The sequence below is a fragment of the Myotis yumanensis genome, unplaced genomic scaffold (genome assembly GCF_028538775.1).
Source record: "Myotis yumanensis isolate MYYU_CA2020_CCGP unplaced genomic scaffold, mMyoYum1.0.hap1 SCAF_3, whole genome shotgun sequence".
Classification (NCBI taxonomy): domain Eukaryota; kingdom Metazoa; phylum Chordata; class Mammalia; order Chiroptera; family Vespertilionidae; genus Myotis; species Myotis yumanensis.
In genome coordinates, this window is record NW_027223754.1 from 158,269,009 (window position 1) to 158,294,655 (window position 25,647).

The 25,647-nt window shown below is 49.6% G+C and overlaps 1 protein-coding gene across 1 annotated transcript; it reads left to right on the forward strand.

The window, feature by feature from the left end:
- The first annotated feature begins 1,712 nt into the window (after window positions 1–1,712).
- MYO1A (myosin IA) lies at window positions 1,713–23,763 on the forward strand. The gene is given in 29 exon segments (XM_070409943.1): window positions 1,713–1,949; window positions 3,277–3,405; window positions 3,505–3,620; window positions 3,861–3,955; window positions 4,164–4,268; window positions 4,485–4,531; window positions 4,670–4,733; window positions 4,931–5,029; window positions 6,917–7,020; window positions 7,147–7,294; window positions 7,727–7,845; window positions 7,925–8,011; window positions 9,278–9,343; window positions 9,455–9,559; window positions 11,996–12,058; window positions 12,224–12,424; window positions 12,572–12,798; window positions 13,116–13,316; window positions 13,496–13,592; window positions 14,022–14,171; window positions 14,277–14,345; window positions 14,748–14,822; window positions 19,019–19,153; window positions 21,977–22,083; window positions 22,457–22,589; window positions 22,676–22,774; window positions 22,776–22,829; window positions 22,993–23,120; window positions 23,405–23,763. Coding segments are annotated over 28 exon segments (3,132 nt in total). The 5' UTR covers window positions 1,713–1,949; window positions 3,277–3,291; the 3' UTR covers window positions 23,529–23,763.
- The last annotated feature ends 1,884 nt before the right edge of the window (window positions 23,764–25,647 follow it).

Consider the following 25,647-nt stretch of genomic DNA (forward strand, 5'->3'; position numbering starts at 1 on the left):
CAATAAGCTTCAGTTGCTTCAGTTTTGTTTGAGAAACAGGAGATCACAACCCCCCGTGCATCTTCACCTCAGGAATGCTTTAACAGATCTTAAAATCTCAGATGACATGGAGATGTAGTTTACACCTCTTACTTTAGAGTGACTCACTTGTCCCACTTTGCCTAGAACGTTCCTGTTTCAGCACTCAAAATTTCCATGTCCAGAGAACGCAGCTTAGATCCCAGACAAACCCTAGTTTGTGATGTTTATGCCATTGTTTCTAAGCCCAAGGTTGCCATCTCATTTTAAAGTTGCTTCTCTTGTGAGCACATAGTAGGCACTCAATAAATGAGTGAACGGGTGGACACACATAAACCCCAGTTGTAGGTGGCTGCAGATCCTGGCCTGGAGAACAGGAGACCTGGGTTCTGGTCCCACCTCTGCCAGGTTTGCAGTGGTGTGATCCTGGGAAAGAGATTTCTCACTCTAGGTCTGTTCATCTGTGTCCTTCATTATAATAGGGAATCTGTAGTCATTTCTGTCTCTGACACTGATACCGTTCTACCTGTATTCGGGATTATGTTCTTTGTGTCTACCACTCAGCCTTTTCTCTCTCTTCCTTGCTTTCCACCCGCCCCCCCCCCCCCTCACATACTAGTATATATAGTAAATCAATAAATTATGAAAGGGCAGGTTGATAATGGACTGCTGATGGGCCAGGCTTCTGCAAAGCAATAATGTTTGGACCTTGAACCAAGCAGCTGTGACTGCAAGTTGGAAAATCAAGTCTGCCTTCAGCTAGGTGTCTGTATTTGTGCATGTCTGGGAGGGAGAATGGTGGGAGCCTGCTGTTCAGGACTTTCCCTGGGTGGGTGAGGGGGTACCCTGGAAAACAGAATTTTATAAGCTGCTTACTGTCAAAGACAGGTTATTTCCAGCTGGGCTAGTGCCCAGGAAACATTATCTCAAGGTCTTATTCAGTATCCTAGCACAGAAGCATTAAAATTAGCAATGCCAGGACTTGGGCTGGAACCTCTGGCTGACTTAGGGTCAGCAATCTGTTTGTGGCTCTGCCACATACTGCCTGTGGAAGGATGGGCACACTGTGTAATCTCTGAGCTTCAATGTTTGCCTCTAATTTTCTTTTTTAATGGAATATCTGCACTGCCTACTTCACAGGGTGGTGTAATTCAATATGATGATACAGGTGGGAGTTAATGAAACTGATGTCTTTACAAATGTCAGGCATTATTACTAACTTTAGTTTTTAGATCTGTATCATGGGGTCTGATTCATGACGGGGAGGGGGTGGAGAGGAATTTGGGTATTTTGTCTGCTTAGTTCTTAAAGTAATGTCATTGACAACCCCTGACTCAATAATAAGGAAGGGTAGGTTTGAGGGAGGTACTGAGTCTTTGTTAGGAAGATACCCAAGCCTACCTTCCTCCTTGACAAATTCCTGACTTTGGAAAGCTTATCCTTAGCTATAAATTCCACTCCTATTCTCATTTCCAAATTTTTGGGACAACGGCACAAGAGCTCTACTTGAGCTGCTCAGCTAAGGCCAGCCAGATCCTCTCTCCTACTACAGGTGCTTTCTTGTGACTACTGTTTCCCTTCTGGGCTTCAGGCCTGTGAAGGGTTAAGCGAACCACACCCTCAGCAGGAACAGCCTCGGACTTTGTGCTGAGCAGCCAAAGTCTGAGCAGCCGTCTCTGGCTTCTGGCTTGACCGACACAAGACACAAGGAGCCCCGGCTGGAGGAGGCAGCACAGACAAGGTCAGAACGGGTGGACACTGGCAAGAGGAGGGCAGCTTCTTTCCTGGCCTCTCCAACACCATGGACAGCTCCTGTTAAAGGCACCTCTCCACCTTTGGGGCGGGCATCCTATGCCCCCTTCCTGTTGAATAGGCCTTTCATCCACCATTCTCCAAGGAACAGCGAAGTTACAGCCTAGTTCCAGTGTTGGGTGAGTCTAGCCTTGACCCGTCACTGCTCCTCTTTTGCGTATTGTTGTATCCGTCTGGGGGTGGCTTCCTTTTCCCCTTCCTACCTCCAACCAGTCATATTTCCACTTCCCTCAAATCCAAATTTAAAAAAGATACCTTCTTCCAGCCCTGCTTCTGCTTCTCACCCTCCCCTGCCAAGTTACTTTAGCCACTTGTGTTCAAAGTGACAATTGCGTTCTTTTCTGGAGCTTGGGGGAAGCAGAGTGAAGGAAGAAGGCGGCTGTATCCCCTTCTGGCTCAACCTTTCATTCCTGCTTTCTTCCCCTCCCCCACGCAGGTTCAGCTGTGCAGGAGAGGAGGAGGATATGGCTCCTTGATTCCTGTGGGGAGTGGCATTGGCCATTGTACAGATAATTCTGTTCTGTACCAGGCCACCCCACCTAGTCAGTCCCACAGGAAAAACTGAGGAGGGCTGGGCTTCCTCCTTAGGGGACACTTACTGTGTGCCTACTGCTGGGACCGAGGCAGTGAGCCCAGGCTCCCTGTTTCTCTCACTCTGCTCCTCCTTGTTCATTTCCTACTAAAGAGCTGGATGTGTCCACCAGGGACAAAGTCTAGGCCAGGTTATAGGAATTCGTGTGAAAACTGGAAATAGAAAAATAGGGACAGAAGTGTAGGCACATCCACAGGTCCTGAAAGCTGCTAGTTTGTTGGGGGAAACAAAGCTCACTTTGATTTTCTTTGGGGTATTCCCGTCTTCTATGGAGGAACTCCCAACTCTGTCCTCACTCTTCACCTCGTCCGGTCCCCATTTAAAAAATGAATTTCCCTGTAGCAATGAGGGGAGGAGAGACCTTTGGAAGAACCTTTGAAATGGGCGTGGGTGGGCTGGGTGACTGAAATAGGGGCTGTGGGAGGTAGGGAGTGGAGGAGAACTGGGACAGTGGTCAGGGAGTTTAGACCCTGGCCAGGGCCTCCGTGCAGGGAGGAGAGAGCTTTTGGTGCCTGGGTGTGGGCAAAGCTTTGCTTATCTTGTCCTCTCTTGCAAGCACAATTGTGCTTCCCCAGGTGCTGCCTGTGATGTCTTCCTTACCCTGGTGGCCAGAGGCAGGTGGTCCTGTCCCATCTCTGCCCCGTCCCCACCAACCCTGACCCTGGGGCAGAGGATCCCCCACCTGCTCCCACAGTTAACGTGGGCTAGTCTAGAGGCCTCTCCCAGGTCAGGGGTTCTCTCTAGGGGCTGGAATTGGGGGGCAGAAGGCTCTCCTCGGCCCTTCTGCCTTCTTCCTCTCAGTTATGGGTCTCTAACGCTGAGCAAACATCAATAAACCACCCCCTGACCCCCAGGATCAGCTCTTCAACATGACTCTCCTGGAAGGTTCCATAGGAGTGGAGGATCTTGTGCTCCTGGAACCCCTGGAGGAAGAGTCTATGCTCAAGAACCTCCAGCTACGCTATGAGAACAAGGAGATTTATGTGAGTGCATGCGGGTGCCCCTGACGGTGGTGGCCAGAGTCTCCACATGCTCCCATTCCTCCCCCCACTCCTTTCCTTCACCTTCTTCCCCGGCTGCAGACCTACATTGGGAACGTGTTGGTTTCCGTGAATCCCTACCAACAGCTGCCCATCTATGGCCCAGAGTTCATTGCCAAATACCAGGAATGTACCTTCTATGAGCTGAAGCCCCATATGTGAGTAGAGAGACCAAGGGAAGGTGACGATGATCCTGATGAGGAGACATCCTAATGTCTTTTCGCTTTTCTCCTGGAGGAGATCTCTAGCTGCCCTCTGGGCCTGGCCCTCTGGAGCCCCCTTCCTAGCCTGCCACTTCCTTAGAATTAGAGGGTGGATGACGTGGAGGCTGGGGATCGAGAGAAGGTGGTGTCTTGGACTGACCCCACATTAGCCATTACCTACTTCCTCCCCCCAAGCTATGCATTGGCAAACGTGGCGTACCAGTCACTGAAGTTCCGGGACCGAGACCAGTGCATCCTCATCACCGGGGAGAGTGGAGCCGGGAAGACGGGTGAGGCGCCTGCTGGGGAAAGCTGTGGGATCACCTCTGGAACTAATCCTTCATCTCTCCCAGCCAGGTCTAGCCCTGCCCCTGTCCTGCCCGTCCCCCACCCCCAGAATTCCCTCTTGGTTTTCCTGACTCTGAAGGCTCAGGTGCTGGGACGAGGGAAGTTACGGAGGGTGGTGTGGGGATCCATGCGAGGGTTTTTCTTGCACAGAGGCTAGTAAGCTGGTGATGTCTTATGTGGCGGCCGTCTGCGGGAAAGGGGAACAGGTGAACTCTGTGAAGGAGCAACTGCTTCAGTCAAACCCAGTGCTGGAGGGTGAGAATGCCAGGCTCTGCCCTCTGTCCCCCTCACCCGGCCAACCCCAGAGTCACTCGGCCCTAGTCACCTTCCCGTTGTTCCAAAACCACTGTCCTCGTTTAGCCTGAAAAATCTGACATTGGCACAATGACTGGAAGACCTTCCTCCTTTTCCTTCTCGAGAGTCCCTCTTCTCCCCTCAGCCACCTCACTGCCCCTCTCCTCATCTCCGCAGCTTTTGGCAATGCCAAGACCATCCGCAACAACAACTCCTCTCGATTCGTGAGTGAACGTCTCAGTCTGGGAGGAGAGGGTGTGGAGGCTTGAGAGGGAAGAATGTGCCACAGACCCTTCCTGGACAGGGTGGTGAAAAGAGAAGGAAGCAAAGTCTGTCTCCCTCTCTCTCTCTGGTCCCTGAAGGGAAAGTACATGGATATTGAGTTTGACTTCAAGGGATCCCCCCTCGGTGGCGTCATCACAAACTGTACGTGTCTCCCCATTCCGCTTACCGCCTCTCTCTCCCACCCGCCCCACGGTGTCCCTTTCTGCTGATCTGCTACTGTGGGTAGAAGGAATATTAGACTTCCCAACCACTAGGGATGTCAGGGATGAGGGCAGAATTAGAGGGAAGCTGAGGTACCTCCCAGATCTGCAAAACATTCTTTTCTAATTTTCTGCCAGATCTGCTGGAGAAATCCCGCGTGGTGAAGCAGCTCAAAGGAGAAAGGAACTTCCACATCTTCTATCAGCTGCTGGCTGGAGCAGATGCACAGCTGCTGGGTATGTGCCTGCCCGGAACAACCCCAGCTGCCATCAGTCCCCTCTGGGCCCTGCAGCCTCTTCCCTTGAGCCCCTCAGATTCCTCCATCCATATTCCTCATCTGATCTCACCCACCATTGTTGGGAACAAATCCCGTGACCTCTGTGGGGTTTTATTACTAGGAATAAGCTCTGTTGCCTCTTCACTGCTTGTATTCCTCTGTCCTGCCTGAGTTCCTCTTTCCCCGAGCTGGCTTCAAAAATGGAACTCGCATTTCCATCTACTGTCCTTTCCTATCTTCAACTGAAGGGATGTTACTGATAGTTCAGCAGGAAATTCAGCAGGATGTTGAACCTTCACTGAGCTTCCACTGAAGTTGTCCTTGGTCTACATCTGTTTCACCCAGGACCCTGTGCTTGATTTCCTCTTCTTAGATAGTTCCACCTAGGTTTCATTCATTCATTCATTCATTCATTCATCAGACAGCTCTTGAACACCTACTATGATCGAACACTGTGCTAGGGGTATAGAGTTGAGTAAGACATGGATCCTGTCCCTGAAGAACTTAGTCTCCCGGGGATGGCAGGTGTGTGAACAGATACACTGCACTACAGTGTGGTCAGTGCCAATAGGCCTGTGCAGATGCACATAGGAGCAGAAGGCATAGGGTAAGCTGCCTTGTCCTGAGGAAGAGCCCATCCCAGCTTGAATGTTGTACTGGCATCACTACAGGGTCCAGTGACACTAAAGGCCCTGCCAGTCCGCCCTCTAGCTGAGAGCTCTGTGGTGTCTGCTCCCTTTGGTTTCAGGTTATTCTGTGCTGGACTTATACCCATTTCCTTTTTCCCCCTGGCAGATCTATGGTTCAGGTGCCCCCACAGGTCTCATCTCCCTCCTGGCTTAATAGTCTTGAATGTGTTCCATTTGTCTGAATCACAGGCACCAGAGTCTTGTTCTGGTTCTGTCACTCATTGGTTTAAATTGAGTCCAGGCGGGCCCTCCCCAGTGTCATCACCCCAGGCCTTTCTGACTCATTCTGTGTTCAGATGTTCCTCTTTAATACGCTTTGGTTTCACAGTTGTGTCTTGGGAGAAGCTGCCATTAAATTCTAGTTTGAGAGATACTCACTGAATCTCAGATCATTTGAATAACAGATCATTGATATCCCTAAAGTTCCATGATTAACCCACTCCTTCCCATCTCCGGTAAATAGCTTAGACCATGCCCTTGATTCATTTATTAAAAAGAAAAAGGTTCCTGCATGCCAGCCAGGTATTCAGATTATGAAGGTGAAAAACATAGTCCCAACACACAAGTTGTTTATTTGTGGGAGAGAGAGAAAGAAAACATAACTTAGTCCACGTGATAGGGGCTGGGATAGAGACTCACCAGGGGGAACACAAGAGAGCCATTTGACTCAGCCCCACCACACCAGAGAAACCTTCTGGAGAGGGATCAGGGCTGGGGGACATAGTACCTGACGCTCTGTCAGTGCTTAGCGAACAATGAATGCACCAGCAAGGATGAGTGGGCGGTGTGTACTTACCCTTCCTTCCTTACCTTCATCCTCAGAGTGGCTGAGACCAGAGCAGTGTAGAGGATTGGTTTGTTTGTTTTTATTGTTCAGAACCCTGAGGATGGGGAGAAGAGTAAAATGAAGCTTTTCTTTCATAAAAGTTGGGAGAGAACCCCAATAATTACAAACACCTAAACCCTGAATACCACTTAAAAGTTTAGTCTATTATAGGAATTAATGATCCCAAAATAAAGGAGGCAAGGGAAGAAACTAAAAAAAAAAAAAAAGGCTTCTTTGAGTAATTGAATGAACTCACCTAGGGCTAGGGCTGTGAGGGTCAAGGCTGGAGAGCCTGTGTACTAACCCTGTCCCCACACACTGGCCCTCCCAGCGGCGCTGAAGCTGGAGCGGGATACAGGTGGCTATGCCTATCTGAACCGAGAAGTGTCCAGAGTGGATGGCATGGACGACGCCTCCAACTTCAAGTCTGTGCAGGTGGGTGCCCAGGATGGGGTAGGCTTGGGCCCTTAGGTCATCCTCTGAGCCCAGGCTCTGGCTTTGAGGAGGGAGGCATTGAACTGGCACCACAGTTCAACTTCTGACTTCTGCTTGCTCCCTAAGAGTGCAATGACTGTGATTGGGTTCTCCGAGGAGGAGATTCGATGGGTGCTAGAGGTGACAGCCCTGGTGCTGAAGCTGGGGAATGTGAAGCTGTCAGACGAATTCCAGGCCAATGGAATATCAGCAAGTGGCATCTCTGATGCGAGAGGTCTGCACCCCCTGCTCAAGTCCCACCCAACTCCCCGAATCTCCTGCTGTTCTTCCACCATCTCTAGTATAACTAACTTCACTCTGATTTAGTCCCACTCAGCCTGCTCCTGAGTTCTTCCCCAAACATACTCATTGAGGCACATTGGAATGAGGTTTTGAAGTTTGGTAGACATAGGTTCTGAGACCTTTCCGAGTCTCGCCTATTTCAGGAAATTCTCATATTAAAGTAGATAATGCATGAAAAGTTCCCAGGTCTCCCCTTCCTCCTCCTCCCCAGACCTTCTTCAAGGCCATGTTCTGAACTGGCTGCCAGGGCTGCTCCAGCAGAGCCCAGGGACACCAGTCTCCCAGCAGCTTCACTTATCTGCTTCCTCCCTCCCCTGGGAGAAAGCCCTCTCTCAGGCCATGTTGTATCTCCTCATCACCCCAGGTGTTCGGGAGATTGGGGAAATGATGGGTTTGGATTCAAAGGAACTAGAGAGAGCTTTGTGTTCAAGGACCATGGCAACTGCTAAAGAAAAGGTGGTCACTGCACTGAATGTTGTTCAGGTAAGGGGCCCTATGGGAGGGGCTGATTCTGAGTCTGTTCTGTGGCTACCACACTGACCAGCTTGGCCTTGCCCTGTAGGCTCAGTATGCCCGGGATGCTCTGGCTAAGAACATCTACAGCCGTCTCTTCAACTGGATAGTGAATCGAATCAATGAGAGTATCAAGGTGAGAGATTGCCCTCTTCCCTCAACACTCCCCTGCCCTGGTCACCAGCCCGATACCTTGGGTTCTGGGATGGACAGAGTAAGGACAATGAGGAAAAGTGTACAGTGTCTTCCAGTAGTGTGTGATTGTGGAAATGTCACTGGTTTTTTGACTATCTGGATAGACTGCTTACCAGTGTGTGGCCTTTCAATTTCACAAAGATTCTGAGCCTCAGTTTCCTGATTTGGAAAATGGGACCTTAATGCCTACCTGCTTCACAGGTTTAGTGAGGATGAGATAAAATTGTGTACATGGTTACCATAGCCAACAGTTTCACTCCTAGATACATATCCAAGCACATTGAAAAGAGATATATATGAATGTTCATAGAGGCATTATTCTTAATAACCAAAAAGTGGAAACAACCCAGATGTCCATCAACTGATGGATAAATAAATAAATACAATGTGGTATATTTATACAACGGGATATTATTCGGCCATGAAAAGGAATGACATACTGGTACATATTCAACATGGATGAACCTTGAAAACATGTTGAGTGAAAGAAGCCAGACATAAAACGCCACATTTTGAATGACTCCATTTATATGAAATGCCCAGAATAGGCAAATCCATAGACATGGGAAGTAAATCAGTGGTTATCAGGGACTGGGGATGGGAGGGAGGACTGGGGAGTGACTGCTAATGGTTATGGGTACAAGATTTCTTTTGGGGGGATGATGAATGCTCTGGAATTAGGGTAAATTCTCTGGTATGTGAATTAAATAAAAATAGAACTATTATTTAAAGATTATGTACATGAAAGTGCCATCAATTTAGAAGCTGTTACTGCAGGGTAGTGGGGTAAAATGGGATTGGACTCTAGGTTTGGTAAATGCTTAGCTCTTTTGAAATTTGATATTTTAAATCAGTAAAATGGGAATAATCACTCCTTTTAGGTTTATGATATGATTAATGAAATAAGAATATAGATTTTTAAATAAAATGCTCAACAAATTAAAAGATAGTTATTTTCCTGAGAGGATTTCAATGTCTTTCTACCTCACACCATGGGAGCACTGTCCTGGAATCTATTTGCATCTTCCCTTTCCACCCTCTTTGCTTGTCCTCCAGCATATAGAAGAGAAAGGAGAATAAAACCACAATTCCTGTCAGGCTTGGTCAAGCTCACCCGAGTTCTGTTTGCCCCTTGCTTCAATCACCTGCACCATCACATCCACTGTAGAAGGGCCTGTCCTCAGACTTATCTTTTCCTCCTCTTCAGGTGGGCACTGGGGAGAAGAAGAAGGTAATGGGGGTCCTGGATATCTATGGCTTTGAAATATTAGAGGTAAGACAACTTCGCCCAACCACAGAACCCGGGGATGTGAAAGAGGGGAGGTAGGGCTGAGTGGAAGGAAGTATCTGAGCTGGTTTCTCTAATCTGTGTGCCTTCCCTTAGGACAATAGCTTTGAGCAATTTGTGATCAACTACTGCAATGAGAAGCTACAGCAGGTGTTCATAGAGCTAACACTGAAAGAGGAGCAAGAGGAATATAAGAGAGAGGTAAACTAAGCCTTCTCCCACCTCCTCTCTCTTAAATGACTTCTAGGCACATGCCAGATTTCTCTTTCTCCTTGATCACAATTTCCTCTCAATTGTTCCCTCGTGGGAACACAGAGGACAAAAAGTTTCCCCTGCACAGTTGAACATTCCAGCATTACCAAGAAGCCCTAATTTTCTGCTCTCCATCCCCCCAGCTCCCCATACTCCAGGCCAGGCCAGGCAAGGAAGGGGGGTGGCTTGATAGAAGGGTGTGTGTGTTGGGGGGCGGGGGGGGGGGAGGGGGAATCATGACAAGAGTGAAGTGACAGCTGTGCTTGGCCTATGGCATACTGTGAGCCACATTTAGAAGGGACGTTTCTCCTGGGCTTGGCACCCAACCACATCCACTTTCTGTGCTCTTCTCTAACTCCTCAGAATCCTTTGTCTCCTCCAGGCTCTGATGTTGCCTTCCCCTCTTGTAGCACGCTGACCCCAGACTTTCTCACCAGAAGTGCCCATGGCTCAGGATTTCCACACTCCTGCCCCTGTTCAGCGGTTCTCTAGGGCTAGGTGTCAGACAGCCCTCCGATTGAGCTAATTCCCTCCAAAGTGTGAATGCCTCACTCATCAAAATCCTCCCAGGGATGCGCCCTGTGAGCTCTCAGGAATCTGTTGTGGCAGAACGTCAGGCACTGTGATAACAATGTACGGAGAAGCTTTTAAAAGTATTTGGATGTTTTTATTTAAATTTTTTAAAATTTTTATTTATTGAGTTTTAGAGAAAGGGAGAGGGAGAGGGGGGTAGCTAGAAGAAGGAGGGTCGGGGGGAGAGAGATCAATTTGTTGTTCCATTTATTTATGCATTCGTTGGTTGATTCTTGTATGTTCCCTGACCGGGGATTGAACCTGCAACCTGGAGGTATCGGGACGAGGCTCTAACCAACTGAGCTATCAGGCCAGGGCTTATATTAAATTTTCAAATGATCAAATAGATAATATATTTCTGTGCTTTAAAATTCAAAAAGCTTAAAAGGTGTATAAAGAAAGGCCTCTCTCCCACCCTGTCCCCAGCCTCCTTGATTTCCTTCCCGTCTATAGGCACCTGAAGTGGGCCTCCTTCCAGAGGTCTTTGATGTGTAATCACATCAAAGTTTATTCACGCAGCAGTGAATACACCCTCTGCTACACCTTGCTTTCATAAGTTAACAAGAGATCTTTCTGTCTCAGTATATTAAAGATGCTTTTTTAAAGCTACATAGGATTATAAGAATATCATAATTCATTTAATCAGTCAGGGAAGACATTTTTGGAATGAAGTGGGAGGGCAACTTAATTCCACTCTGCATTCCCTGAACACCTGTGAGGGAGGAGGGAGAGAGAAGCTTGTTCCCCAGTCACCCCTGAGAATGGCCTGAAGTGCTACATCTGCCCTGGGGTGGGATCAGGAGCTATCCTGCCTGCAGGCCTGATGCCCAGCAAATTCCTAAAGCACAGAAAGATTGTCTTTGGGTTTTCTGCTTCTGTACCATTCTTGTTCTTTTTCTTTCTTTCTTTCTTTTTTTTTTTTTTTTAAAGAATACAGCCCAGCTGGTGTGGCTTAGTAGTTGAGCATCTACCCATGAACCAGGAGGTTATAGTTCAATTCCTAGTCAGGGCTCATGCCCAGGTTTTGGGCTCAATCCCCAGTAGAGGGCATGCAGGAGGCAGCCGATCAATGATTCTCTCTCATCATTGATGTTTCTACCTCTCTTTCCCTCTCCCTTCCTCTCTCTGAAATCAATAAAAAACATATTTAAAAAATTATACAGTCCCAAAGTATCATGTGGATCCATGGTCAGCTGTGGCCCTGGATCAGCATCCCCTGTGGACATGTTAGAGTGCAAATTCCCAGGCCTTGTCCCAGACCTGTGGAGTCAGAAACCTGGGGGGCAGGGGCAGCAAATCTGCTTTAACAAGCTGTCCAGGTAGCGTCGATGCACACTGAAGACAGAATCACTGATGTAGGTCTTTGAAGATGTATCCAATTAGCTTTGTTGCTTGATGATAAACTCACGTGTGTGCTTTGGTTCTGTAGTTTGTTGCCAGGGTGGTGTGGCCCTTTGCTCTTCCATATACTCAAGGATCCCCACCCCCAGAGTTGGGTAATCTCTACCCAGTCTTCACCTAGCAGCTTGCACTTCCCTCTCTACCCTACAGCACCTATAGGGCTCTCTACATTGACTCCCCCTCACAGCTGCTCTGGGTCTTCCCATGTGTCTCTGTACCCACCCCACAAATTCTCCACGAACCTTGGAGGAAAGGGGACGCAGATAGAAACCACACCAGGGACCTCTCTGAACTGTAGGGCTTTCTGATGGTCCTTTGTGGGATAGGTGAAAGGCAGCCGGGGTCTGGTGGGGTCTTTGGAGACTTGTCTTGGACCTGCTCCCTGCAATTTTTTCCATCTCCCCTTGCTAGGGCATACCATGGCAAAAGGTGGACTACTTTGATAATGGCATTATCTGTAACCTTATTGAGCATGTGAGTTATCCTTCTCTTATCTTCGGGACCTTCCCCTGGACACCATCCCCCTCCCCTCACCCCACTTGGCAAGGGTGGTAAAAAGGGCAAAGGGTGAGTGGACAGAGGATCTGGACATCCTAGAGGACCAGGTCTAGGTTGGGCTGATATTGTTCCCCTGGCCAGAATCAGCGAGGTATCCTGGCCATGCTGGACGAGGAGTGCCTGCGGCCTGGGGTGGTCAGTGACTCCACTTTCCTAGCAAAGCTGAACCAGCTCTTCTCCAAGCATAGTCACTACGAGAGCAAAGTCACCCAGAACGCCCAGCGCCAGTATGACCACACCATGGGTCTCAGCTGCTTCCGCATCTGCCACTATGCGGGCAAGGTGATATGGCGGGGCTGGAGGGTCAAGGCTAGGGCCTGTGCACAGGCTGAAGGCAACGGGGAAGGAATTGGGAGGATCTGAAACTGGGAGGGCCAAGTGCTGGGACGAGGTCATGGGCTCTCCAGACCAATAGCTGTTCTTCTACAGGTGACGTATAACGTGAACAGCTTCATTGACAAGAATAACGACCTACTCTTCCGGGACTTGTCCCAGGCCATGTGGAAGGCCAAGCACCCACTCCTTCGGTCCTTGTTCCCTGAGGGTGATCCTAAGCAGGCATCTCTCAAACGCCCCCCAACTGCTGGGGCCCAGTTTAAGAGTTCTGTGGCCATACTCATGAAGAACCTGTATTCCAAGAACCCCAACTACATCAGGTGATGTACTGGGCACCTAGGGAAACATGCAGAGCATGTCTGGGTGGGAGGAGGTATCTTTGGAATAAGAGTTTCAGAGGCCCTTTCCTCAGGGAAAGCAAGGCCCGATGAGCTGTGAGAGCCCTGTAGCAGGGAGACCATGAGATTTGGGTGGGGACTGTACTAGTGAGAGAAACTGGGAAGGCCAGTGTGACCACTTCCTCTGAAATATTTCACCTAAGGGGAATGTATGCAGAATTGGGGTGTAGAGACCAGGATGGGTCACACTGGCAAAGGTGAAGCTCCTGAAGCCTGGACTTTGCTCTTCCTCCCACCAGGTGTATAAAGCCCAATGAGCATCAGCAGCGAGGTCAGTTCTCCCGGGAGCTGGTGGCAACCCAGGCTCGGTACCTGGGACTGCTGGAGAACGTGCGTGTGCGCCGGGCGGGCTACGCCTTCCGCCAGGGGTACAAGCCCTTCCTGGAAAGGTACCGATTGCTGAGCCGGAGCACGTGGCCTCGCTGGAATGGGGGAGACCGGTAAGATTCAGTGGGGAGTGGAGAAGGACAGTGCAGGGGCACACAGTGGGAGAAGAGACAATGAAGTCTTCTTGTTCAAGCCCTGAACTCTTCTCCCAGGGTGGAAGGGACTGGGGGGAAGGTGGAGAGGCCCCTCCCCTGGGTTGCCTCCTGGCAGCTTTTCCCTTTTGCTCCCGTAGGGAGGGGGTGGAAAAGATCCTGGGGGAGCTGAGCGCCTGCACCTCAGAGGAGGTGACCTTTGGGAAGACAAAGATCTTCATTAAAAGCCCCAAGACTGTGAGTTGGAGAGGGCACCTGTATTCGTGGGGGTGGCTGGGTGGGGAAGGGAGCTTCTATAACCTGGAATGGATAGTGGATGAGGAGGTCTCTCTGCGGGGCTGTTCCTTGGGTTCCCACCCTGGCTGAGAGCCCTGGAGTCAGGCCTGCTTGCAGGGCCCCCTCTGAGTGCCTCCACTTGAGGCAGGACTCCTTGTGGGTCTGGGTAATGTGTCTGAGTTTCCAAATCCTAGCATAGTAACAGCTACAGAGTTAGAGTTCAGTAGAAGCTTGTTAACATGAATTAATACATAAATAAATGAACTCAGAAGACCAAGGAATGATCAAATAAAACACTGGCTGGGAAGCCTCTGGTGCTGTGGGGTGCAGGAAGAGAGAGCGCTGTTCCCCTAGGCCAGCTTCTTGGTTCCCCCTTTCACCGCTCCACAGCTTTTCTACCTGGAGGAGCAGAGACGCCTCAGAATCCAGCAGCTGGCCACACTCATACAGAAGATCTACCGAGGCTGGCGCTGCCGCACTCACTACCAGCAGATGCGCAAGAGTCAGATCCTCATTTCCTCTTGGTTTCGGGGCACCATGGTACCAGTAACCCCCAAAGTGCCATCCCCTCTATTAGGAGAGTGGGAAATGGGAGAGGTGGTTCAGGAGGTGGGCCTTTTCTAACAGGCCCATTGTTTCCTACAGCAAAAGAAGCGCTATGGGAAGATGAAGGCGTCAGTATTGTTGATCCAGGCTTTTGTGAGAGGGTGGAAGGTAATGGAAAAGGGAAGAGGGTTCCCTCTCCACATGTGGTTCCTTTTGAATTGTCCCAGTTGCTGGGGGGATGGAGGAGCAGGAAGCAAGTCCTACTTGAACCTCGGCCATACCTCTGTGCGATGGCGTGTCTGTGTCCGGGTATTTCTGGGCCTGCTCCGTGTGTGTCTGGGAGTGTGGCTGCATGCTGGGAAGAGTCGTACATATGTGTGGCTCTGCCTTCTGCTTTGAGTGTCCCCCTCATTGCCAACTTGTCTAACTACTCTCTCCAGCTGTAGTCTCAGCTCTCTATTTTACTCTGTTCTTTGTGTGGTTGAAAGAGTAGAACCTCTTCTAGGTTTTGCTCTGTCTTCTAGGTCTAACTATCTTTATTCTGGCTCCTTTCTTGTATGTCCCCGCCAGGCCCGCAAGGATTATCGAAAATACTTCCGGTCAGGGGCTGCTCTGACCTTGTCAAGTTTCATCTACAAGAGCCTAGTAAGTGGTGGGTGTTGAGGGTGGGAGTGGGCGGTTTGAGGATGGAGGGACAGGTTTGGAAGAGAAAGATGTGAAGTTTGAGAAGAAGTGACTCAAAGTTTCCCCCCCAAGAGCTTCCTTAACCTGCCTGTCTCAGGGCCCAGGGGCAGAATCACATTTGGGGTTGAGTGGACAGGGTAGGCAACCTTGTGATAGGAAGGGGTCCCAGCACACCCACGAAGAGACAGCTGTCTAGTTGACAGCAGGTGAGGAGCTGAGCCTCATTGGAGACAGGGTAAGGATACATAGGGTTAACGAATCTATTTTAGAGTTGGGGTGAAGGTGACAAAATTATATTTTCCTTCGATCTCTTCTGAAACTATAGCAGTTGAGTCTGAAATCAAGCCTCAGGAAGGATCTTAATTCTGGAGGACTTGGGTCAGAGTGGGCAGGAAGAAGCCAGGACCAGGCCTGGACATTCAGACTATGGGCAGTTTCCAGCGAGAGGAAAACAGGGACAGAGAAGGGGGTAGAAAGCAGTGGTGCTGTTGAGACAAGTCAGAGGGAAACCAGACAGGGAGGGAGCAGCACTTCCCAGGGGACCTTGGGGAAGGCCAGAGGGCAGGAGGAAGAGCAGAGGTCTGAGGCAGAGTGCTGCGGGAAATTGGAACTGCAGAGAGGCAGAACTTTCTAGATCTAGAAAAACCAAATCACTGATTTCATTTTTGGAGGAATAGGGGTTCTGAGGCTCTCCGTTGCCTCCCTGAACATTCGTCCTGTCCTCCTCCCCCTCTTCAGGGAAGCTCCATTTTCCTGGGCCTCCTCAGCCCAGTCTCTCCTCAGCTGGCTCCACCGTGTCTGCCTCCTCAGGGTTCCTGCTCTCTAACTGCATAACTGCATTCCTGAGACTTGTAATCTGGTTTTGCTCTTATCTCATGACTTGCCCCTCTTCCATCTTTCATTCTTTCTTTTTTTTTCTCATTCTTTTATTATTTATTTCTTTTTTCTTCTCCCACCTCTCCTTTCACCTGTATATTATCAGGCATCTGCTAAATATCACCTCAGGAGCTGCTGGGTTTAGATGAGCACTTCACTAACTCAGATCCCTAAGAAGAATGCATGCAGAGCCACTAGGCATCAACTCCCCTAGTGTTTCTGACTAGTCTATATTTTGCAGTTGCCTTGCCTATAACTAATACTAGCATAATACCTACTATTACTTGAACACTTAACTATGCACCAAGTTCTTTACATGCATTAACTCTAATGTGATCAACAACCCTGAGAAGTAGGCCATTTATAGGTTAAAAACTAAGGCCCAGAGAGGCTAAATAACTTGTTAGGAGTCCCACAGTTGGTAAAGGGTAGAGCTGGGATACAAACTATTTGACTCTAGAGTTTTAATCACTGCCGAAAACTGCCTGGCCCCTTCCCCCAATAGAGGCCTGGGCGATCAGGCATACGTGGCCCTGGGTAGACCTGGGGACAGAGGGCTACATAGGGAAAGCTGAACTTTCTAGATCTAGAAAAAAAGGAAACCCTCAGAGGCTCCACATCAATTGGAACATGGGGGATTGTGGGAGATGTTTAGGAATGTTTACTGAGGTGAATCGGACCAGACCCAGGACCAGAGACTCCAGGGTGATGAGACTCTAGGTCTTTGTAGTGGAAGATACAAAGAGCTTGGATAGTTCCTAGAGCAATATGCTGTGTGCTGTGCATTTTTCTATTTTAATTTTTTAAACCTAATGTCTTAGGTTTCAAAAAGTTTTCATAAAAATGCCAAAAAGTTGTCCCTGGCCTGCATGGCTCAGTGGTTAGAACGTCGGCCTATGTACTGAAGGGTCGCAGGTTCAGTTCTGGTCAAGGGCATGTGCCTGGGTTGCTGGTTTGTTCCCCGGCCCCGGTCGGGTGCATGCAGGAGGCAACCAATCAATGTGTTTTTCACATCGATGTTTCTCTCTCTCTCTCTCTCTCACTCTCTCCCTTTCTCCCACTCTCCCCCTCTCTCTAAAAAAATCAATGGAAAAAAAATATCCTCGGGTGAGGAATAACAACAACAACAAAATTTCAAAAATTTGAAGTGCTCAAGATCAAGTCATTTTCTATACATTCAATAATTCTATCCCCTAAAAGAAAAGGGTGTTGAGTGCTCCCTGAAATATAAAGACTCACAAGTTCTGGTTCTAGATTGGGGGAGATTAAACAGTCAGATGCCATGACTGGATCCTGAAACAGGAAAAATAAAAACAAAGCTGAAAATGACATTTAAAAAAATATATATTTTTATTTATTTCAGAGAGGAAGGGAGAGGGAGAGAGATAGAAACATCAATGATGAGAGAGAATCATTGATCAGCTGCCGCCTGCACATCCCACACTGGGGATCAAGTCTGCAATTTGGACATATGCCCTGACTGGGAATCAAACCAGGATCTCCTGGTTCATAGGTCAACACTCAACCACTGAGCCAAGCCAGCCAGGCTGAAAAGGACATTTTTAGTATATAAAAGACATTAGGAGAAATTTGAGTGCATTGCTGTTGGATGAGTAAGTCTAATCAATGTTAAATTTCTTAGGTATAGTGATGGAATTGTGATTGTGTAAGTAAATGTCACAGTTCTAGGGAGATGCATGCTTAAGTTTTAGGAGAAAATGTTATGATATCTGTTACCTACTTTAGGATGATGTGACATGAATATTCTATATATGTATATTTATATGCATGTGTATGTATGCGGGGGCATGTGTTAGAGAGAGAATGCCAATAGGCAAGATGTAAACATTATCAATTGGTGAATTTAGGTGAGGGGTATACAGTATACAGATGTTCATTGTAATGTTTTCTTCATCTTTTATGCTCATTTAAAAACTTTCAAAATAAGAAAATGTATTAAATTTAAAAAAAAATCTTAAGTCAGGCTCTAGCTGGTTTGGCTCAGTGGATAGAGTGTTGGCCTGCCGACTGAAGGGTCCCGGGTTTGATTCTGGTCAAGGGCACAGCCCCGGGTTGCTGCTGGCTCAATCCCTAGGAGGGGTCCTGCAGGAGGCAGCCAGTCGATGGTTCTCTCTCATCATTAATGTTTCTATCTCTCTCTCCCTTTCCCTTCCTCTCTGAAATCAATAAAAATATATTTTAAAAGCCCTAGCCAGATTGGCTCAATGGATAGAGTGTCGGCCTGGGGACTGAAGGGTCCCAGGTTCAATTCCCATCAAGGGCACATGCCGGGTTGTGGGCTCAATCCCCGGGGGGGGGGGGGGGGGGGGGGGGCGTGCAGGAGGCAGCCGGTCTATGATCGGTCTATGATTCTCTCTCATCATTGCTGTTTCTATCTCTCTCTCCCTTCCTCTCTGAAATCAATAAAAATATATTTTAAAAAATATTAAGTCAGATTATGTCACTCTTCCCCTTTAAACCCTCTAATGGTGTTCTATTGCACTCCAAATGAAGGCCTGTGTCCTCACTACAGCCAACAAGGCCCGTCAGGATCTGTCCTTGACCAACCATCTCTGATCTTCTCTCCTTTTACTGAATTTAATTCAGTCACACTGGCTTTCTTTCTGTTTCTGGAATATACTACCACTCATTCCTGTCTTGGGCCTGCTTTTTTTGCATCATGGCATATGTAATGAACTGGCATTACATTATATGTGTTTATTTGCTGTGAGAGGCCTCCTTCCCCACCCCCAGTAGAGTGTAACCTCAGGGAGAATAAAGACTTTGCTGTGTTCACTGCTGAGTCTCCATATCTAGAACAGTGCCAGGCACAGAGCAGACACTCAATAAATGTTGAATGGGGGGAAAACTCAAGACCTGGAGACTCACTCCCAAGGACTCACGGTCTAGAGAGATTTCCATGCAAGTAACCGTAGTACAAAAACAGAAGTATAGACAGAGTGCTAGGGGGCTCCAAAGAAAGGAGGGCTCCCCGGGCCAGGGGACCGGGAGGTTGGAACGGCATCTGAAAGGATGGGTAGAATCTGGGCTGGCAGTGTTGAGCTGAGAGCAGCATGAGCTCAGGCACAGAGTGGTAATGCGTGGGCTGGGCAAAGGGCGCGGCAAGGCATCCTCTCTGGTTGGTGTGCCAGGGTCATGCAGGGGATCCTGTGACGAAGTGGGCTCTAAGAAAAATACCCTGAATGCCAGGTTGAGGTGTTGCCTGTCCGGGGCCTGTCTTCTCATTCATTGCACTCTCAATTCCCCCTCTTCCAATCCAGGCACAGAAATTCCTACTGGGGCTGAAGAACAACTTGCCATCTACCAGTATCTTGGACAAAAAGTGGCCAGCAGCCCCTTATAAGTGCTTCACCACAGCCAATCAGGAGCTGCAGCGGCTCTACCACCAGTGGAAGGTGAGTGGGGCCCAGGCACCTCTCTTCTCATTTGTCTTTTTTATTTTCTCCCTCTGATTTTTCTCTTCTTCCCTCTTCCACTCCTTTTCTCTTAAAAAAAAAAAAATTGTGGCCCAGCCAGTGTGGTTCAGTGGTTGAGCTTCGATCTATGCACCAGGAGGTTACAGTTTGATTCCCAGTCAGGGCACATGCCCGGATGGTGGGCTTGATCCCCAGTAAGTGGTGTGCAGGAAGCAGCCGATTCATGATTCTCTCTCATCATTGATGTTTCTATCTCCCTTTCCTCTCCTCTCTGAAATCAATAAAAATATATATTTTAGCCCTAACCGGTTTGGCTCAGTGGATAGAGCGTCAGCCTGCGGACTGAGGGGTCCCAGGTTCGATTCTGGTCAAGGGCATGTACCTTGGTTGCGGGCACATCCCCAGATGGGGCTGTGCAGGAGGCAGCTGATTGATGTTTCTCTCTCATCGATGTTTCTAACTCTCTATCCCTCTCCCTTCCTCTCTGTAAAAAAATTAATAAAATATATTAAAAAAATATATATATATATATTTAAAAAATTATGGTAGCCCTGGCTGGTGTGGCTCAGTTTGTTGAGCATCACCCCGTGCACTGAAAAGTCACTGGTTTGATCTTCGATCAGGGCACATACTCAGGTTGCAGGCTCCATTCCCAGTCAGGGTGCATGTGGGAGGCAGCAGATTGATGTTTCTCTCTCACATTGATGTTTCTCTCTCTCTCTCCCCCTCTCCCTCTCCCTTCCTCTCTAAAATCAATAAAAACATATTTTTTAAAAATGTGGTAAAATATGCATAACAAAATTGACCGTTTTAATCATTTTGAAGCATCAGTTTGGTGGCGTTTGAGCACATTCACATTGTTGTGCAGTCACCACCACCATCCATCTCCTTACTATTTTCATCATCCCAACTGAAACTCTGTGCTGAGTTAGCTATAACTCCCTGTTTCCCCCTCCCCCAGCCTACTCTAGGAATTCGACTAGAGTCATACGACGCTTAATGGGAATACGTTCTGAGAAATGCATCATTAGGCGATTTTGTTGTGCAAACATCATAGAGAGCACTCACACAAACCTCAGTGGAGTAGCCTACTACATACCTAGGCTATAGGGTACAGCCTATTGCTCCCAGGCTGCAGTCCAGACAGCATGTTACTGCACAAAACATGAGGTTAAATCAAGCACACGAGAAAATGATGCAATCAAGAGACGCAATGAACATGAGATATATGAGACTGCTGCTGTCGTAATGTGGCATACTGTTTATTACAAACTTTAAAAAAAATACATATTTTTATTGATTTCAGAGAGGAAGGGAGAGGGGGAGAGAGAGAGAAACATCAATGATGAGAGATAATCATGGATTGGCTGCCTCCTGCACACCCCCTACTGGGGATCACGCCTGCAACCCAGGCATGTGCCCTTGACTGGAATCAAACCTGGGACCCTTCAGTCGGCAGGCCGACGCTTTATCCACTGAGCCAAACCGGCTAGGGCTAGCAAACTTTTTATTTATTTATTTATTTATTTATTTTAAAAATATATTTTATTGATTTTTTACAGAGAGGAAGGGAGAGAGATAGATAGTTAGAAACATCGATGGGAGAGAAACATCGATCAGCTGCCTCCTGCACATCTCCTACTGGGGATGTGCCCACAACCCAGGTACATGCTCTTGACCGGAATCGAACCTGGGACCTTTCAGTCCGCAGGCCGACGCTCTATCCACTGAGCCAAACCGGTTTCGGCTAGCAAACTTTTTAAATGTAAGTAGAGTGTTCTCTAAAATAGCAATAAAAAGTATAATATAGTAAATACATAAACCAGTAACATAGTCGTTTATTACCATTATCAAGTTTATGTACATAGTTGTATGTGCTATACTTTTATACAACTGACAGTGCACTAGGTTTGTTCACACTAGCATCACCACAAACACATGAGTAATACATGTGCTATGATGTTACCATGGCTACATTGTCACAAGGTGATAGGAGTTTTTCAGCTCCATTATAATCTTATAGAGGCCTGGTGTATGAAAATCCATGCACTCGGAGGGGGTCCCTCAGCCTGGCTTGTGCCCTCTCACAGTCCAGGACCCTTCAAGGGATGTCCACCTGCCGGCTTAGGCCTACTCCCTGGGGGATCGGGCCTAAGCTGGCAGTCAGACATACCTCTGGCAGCTCAGGAGCCCTCAAGGGAGGTCTGACTGCGGCTCCCCTAGTGGAGCTCCCCCTGTGGGAGTGCACTGACCACCAGGGGGCAGCTCCTGCATTGAATGTCTGCCCCCTGGTGGTCAGTGTGTATCACAGTGACCGGTTTGTTCCGCCATTAGGGTCAATTTGCTTATTACCCTTTTATTGTATAAGATAGGACCACCATGGCACATGCAGTTTGTTATTGACTGAAATGTCACTATGTGGCATCCGACTATATTTTAAGTACCTCATATAAGTGGAATCAGACAATATTTGTCCTTTTGTGTCTGGCTTATTTCACTTAGCACAGTGTTCTATTCAGGACATGCTTATTGAGCACCTTGTCTGGGACTGGGCCTGTGCTGGGCATACAGCCCTCAGTGGGTTTATATTTTATTATTTCCACCCCCTCCCCAGCATCCCTCAGTCCCCATTGTCCTCCCCAATGCCTCTGCCCTCTCTGAAGTGTCTAGTGCCTGTTCTTTTCCCTCTGTCCTCTTCTCCAGTGTCTGCCCCTCTCCTTCCACATCTCAGTGTCCCTCCCTCCCTTCCCAGCCCTGCCCCCTTCCTCCATGATCATAGCTTCTGCTCCAACCCACTCACAGTGCAAGAAGTTCCGGGACCAGCTGTCCCCAAAGCAGGTAGAGGTCCTGAGGGAGAAGCTCTGCGCCAGCGAGCTGTTCAAGGACAAGAAGGCTGCATACCCCCCGAGGTGAGAGCCTCTCAGACCCTGCAGTCAGTTTCATCAAGTGCAGGTAGACAGAAAAATGGGTCTCAAACTCCAGGGTGCACCCACATCACCAGGCAAGCTTGATAACACCCACATGCCACCCCCCACCCACTCAGTTTCTGATTCTGCAGGTCTGGGTGGGGACCTAAGAATTTGCCTTTCTGACAGGTTGCCAGGGGATAGGGATGTTGGTCCTGGACCCTGCTCTGAGGATCCCTGAGATAGAGGACGTGGTGATGGATGGGGGAAGGGACACTGGAGGTCTAAGATGGGAATGCAGTGCGGGGAGGTGCAGGGCCCTGGGGTCCGTGCCAAGGGCTTTGTCTCCACTGCATACTTCCTTGTGTGTCCTCAGTGTTCCTGTTCCCTTCCGTGGTGACTACATTGGGCTGCGAGGGAACCCCAAGCTGCAGAAGCTGACAGGCAGGGAGGAAGGGCCCGTTCTGATGGCGGAGACTGTGAGGAAGGTCAATCGTGGCAACGGCAAGGTGAAGGCTGCATCCGGATGCCTCCCCACAGCTGGAAGGGTGGGGGCTGACCCCATCTTCCTCACCCTTTCCTGTTCTGCCCCTAGACTTCCTCTCGAATTCTACTCCTGACCAAGGGGCATGTGATTCTCACAGACTCCAAGAAGTCCCAGGCCAAAACTGTCATTGGGCTGGAAAGTGTGGCCGGGGGTGTCAGTCACCAGCTTCCAGGATGGGCTTTTTTGCTTGCATCTGAGTGAGGTATCAGCTGGGTGGGGGCAGGGCCTCATACCGGAGAAGGGAGTGGGCCTGACAGGGCTGGGGTGGGCTGGAGGTGATGGGGCCCCCACCTCTTCCTCTGGGCCTTCGATGTCTCCTGAGGAGAAAAAGTGAATCCCTTCCCTGCTGTTTTTTCCTTCCTAAGATATCATCAGTGGGATCCAAGGGGGACTTCCTGTTGGTCAGCGAGCATGTGGTGGAACTGCTGACCAAAATGTACCGAGCTGTGCTGGACACCACGCAGAGGCAGCTTCCAATCACCGTGGCTGAGCAGTAAGGCCCTGAGCTGGGCTGAGGGGCAGATTGGCAGATGGCGAAGCTGTCGGTCACTGTGACCGGGAAAGTCATAGGGGCAGAAAGTGAAGCCGCTGTGTCAGGGCAGGGCTTGGAGGAGCTTCTTAGTCTCCCCACCCAAGTTCTCTGGAGTCTTGAGTTTTCTGACCTGGGCTGGGGGGAGGGGGTGTATTTGCCTCAAGAAGGGAAGGGGGAACCATCATAAAAATATAGGCCTAGAGGATGAGGGCGCTAGCTTTGCCTTTTGTCTCTTCCCCCTCCAGGTTCTCAGTGAAGTTCAAGGAGAGCAATGTGACTGTCAAGGTCACCCAGGGGCCGAGGGGTAATGGGAGTGGCAAGCTCAGCTGCAAGAAGAAGGGGAGTCATGGCCTGGAAGTGACTGTATAGTGAGGAGGTGGGATCGCGTAGGGATGGCAGGTTCTCCCTCCTGGACCAGCACCAGCCCCACCCACCCACCTTTGGGGGAGGAGCTCATCTTCAACCCTCTGATCAGGGGTGGTGCTCGGAGCCTGAAGAACCCTTGAAGAGGACCTTTCTTCTCCCAGACCATCCCAGTCCTTTCTCCAAACTTCCTCCCACCCCCAGCCTCTCTGCCCACTAATAAAACAAGTGACTTCGCAAAGCGTGGGTGAGTTGCTGTTCCCATCTTCTCACTGGCGTGTACTGAGACCCCCCCTCCCCTCCCCCTCCCCTTCCTCAAGCTCCTTGGAGCAGCTAATGCAGATAATAAGAATGGAAAAGAAGGGAATTGTCTCTGGGTCCTTGACCGGCTGAGCTCTGGGTGTCTAGGTGGGGAGGCTGGAGAGCCTGGGGGGGCGGGGGGCGGATGGGGCTGAGGTCCCAGGTGGCCAGTGGCCGATTCATTAAGAATGTCCCTGGTGGGAAGACATGAGGATCCCTGTCTTGGCGAAAACTGGGATCCTTTGGAGATTCAGGCCCCAGAATGGAGGGCTCGTATGAGCTGGGGAACGCAGGGCCCCCGTACCCAGGAGCTCCAGACCCCGCCATCCCCAAGCTCAGCGCTGGCTCATCACACCTGCCCCACCCTGGCACCCCCTTCCTCTCCAAACACCAGAAATGCCAGGCTGCTGCCAACAGTTGTCTTGCTAATCAGTGTCCGCAGCTGGGGCCTCAGCTGGTGGCATTTGGCAGGGAGGCTGCCCCACCCCGTTCCCCGTCCTCCTGACTGACCCCTTTCCTCGTGTCTCCCTTTATTTCCCCTGGGTCACCGTCATTGTTTCTGTTTCCAACTGTCTCACACCATCGCCTTGTCCCCGTTTCTGTGGGCTCTGACTAATACCAATACGTAATTTTTTGTAGAATGCTGTCCCTTCCTATGCATTTCCTCCTACTGTCTGGTCTCAGCCTCTCCCACCCCAGTGTCTGCCTTTAGGGAAGAAGCAGCTCCTGTATTTGCAGTAAAATTTAGATCTGTGCGCTGCGAGTACAAACGGCTGCCTTTGTTTCTGCCCCCGATGTCTCTCCTTCCTTCCACAGCCTCTACCTTTCCTGCCTCTTCCCTGCTCCACCACTGAGCTCACTGCCCCTTGAAGCCGGGGTCTCCCTCCTCCCCACTTCCTCCACCAGCAGGCAGCTCAGGGTCCCAGGCAATCATGCTTCGGGGGACCCGATTAACTTCTCTTCTTGCCTCCAGGTTAATCTTGCTCTTGGAGCACAAGCCACGTGTTCTGGCACCACCTGCACTGAGCTGAGATAGGACCCAGGGTGAGGGGCTGTGTCCTGAGCGGGGGTATCTCTGGCCAGTCTTCTTCCACCCCCAGCACCTCCCTCCTTCCCTGGCTTCTCAGAATCAGACTGAGGAGATCCCCTGTGACTGAGGGGGTGGTGACCACAGCCTGACCGCCTCCGTTCTCGGCTCTTCTCCTGCTCCCAGGGCCCAAATTGTCGCCACTTTTCCAGTGAAGTGTCTGGTCATTTTCAGAGGCAATTTCAGGAGAATATGCAGCTGCTGCTCTTTACCCTGCTTTTCCTGTCCCTGGGGCTGAAGGCGCTGTCAGCTCCCTGGGCTGGGGGTAGAGGGCTTGGGAGGGACCAGCATCCCTGCCCTCCCTCTGTCCCCTCCTCAATCAGGTGGGTGGGTGCTAGTTTGAGGGACAGAGGGGTTCCTCTCCTTTACTCTCCATCTCTTCCTCTCTTCTGCCTCTGCCTCTCTTCTTTTGTGGAGCCCAGGAGTGTGTTTTCCTCCTCTGAAGCCGACAGGGGCTCAGTTTCCCCACTGTGTCAGAGGCTCGAATTGGCCCTCGTGATGGAAGAACCTGGAGTTCTGCAGCCCTGAGCCCACCCATTCTGCCAGCCCAGCATTCTCAGTCTAATTTGTTTCAGCCTCTGAGGGGCACTAACTTTCCTGGAGTTCCCCAGGACTCCTTTCCCGCATCTCACAGTTCACACCGGCTCTCGCGCAGCCTCTGGCTCCACCACTTCTTCCCAGGCTCTGAGGGGCTCTGTGAGATCCTTGCTCTGGGGGACTGCCTCCCAGCTGACTCCT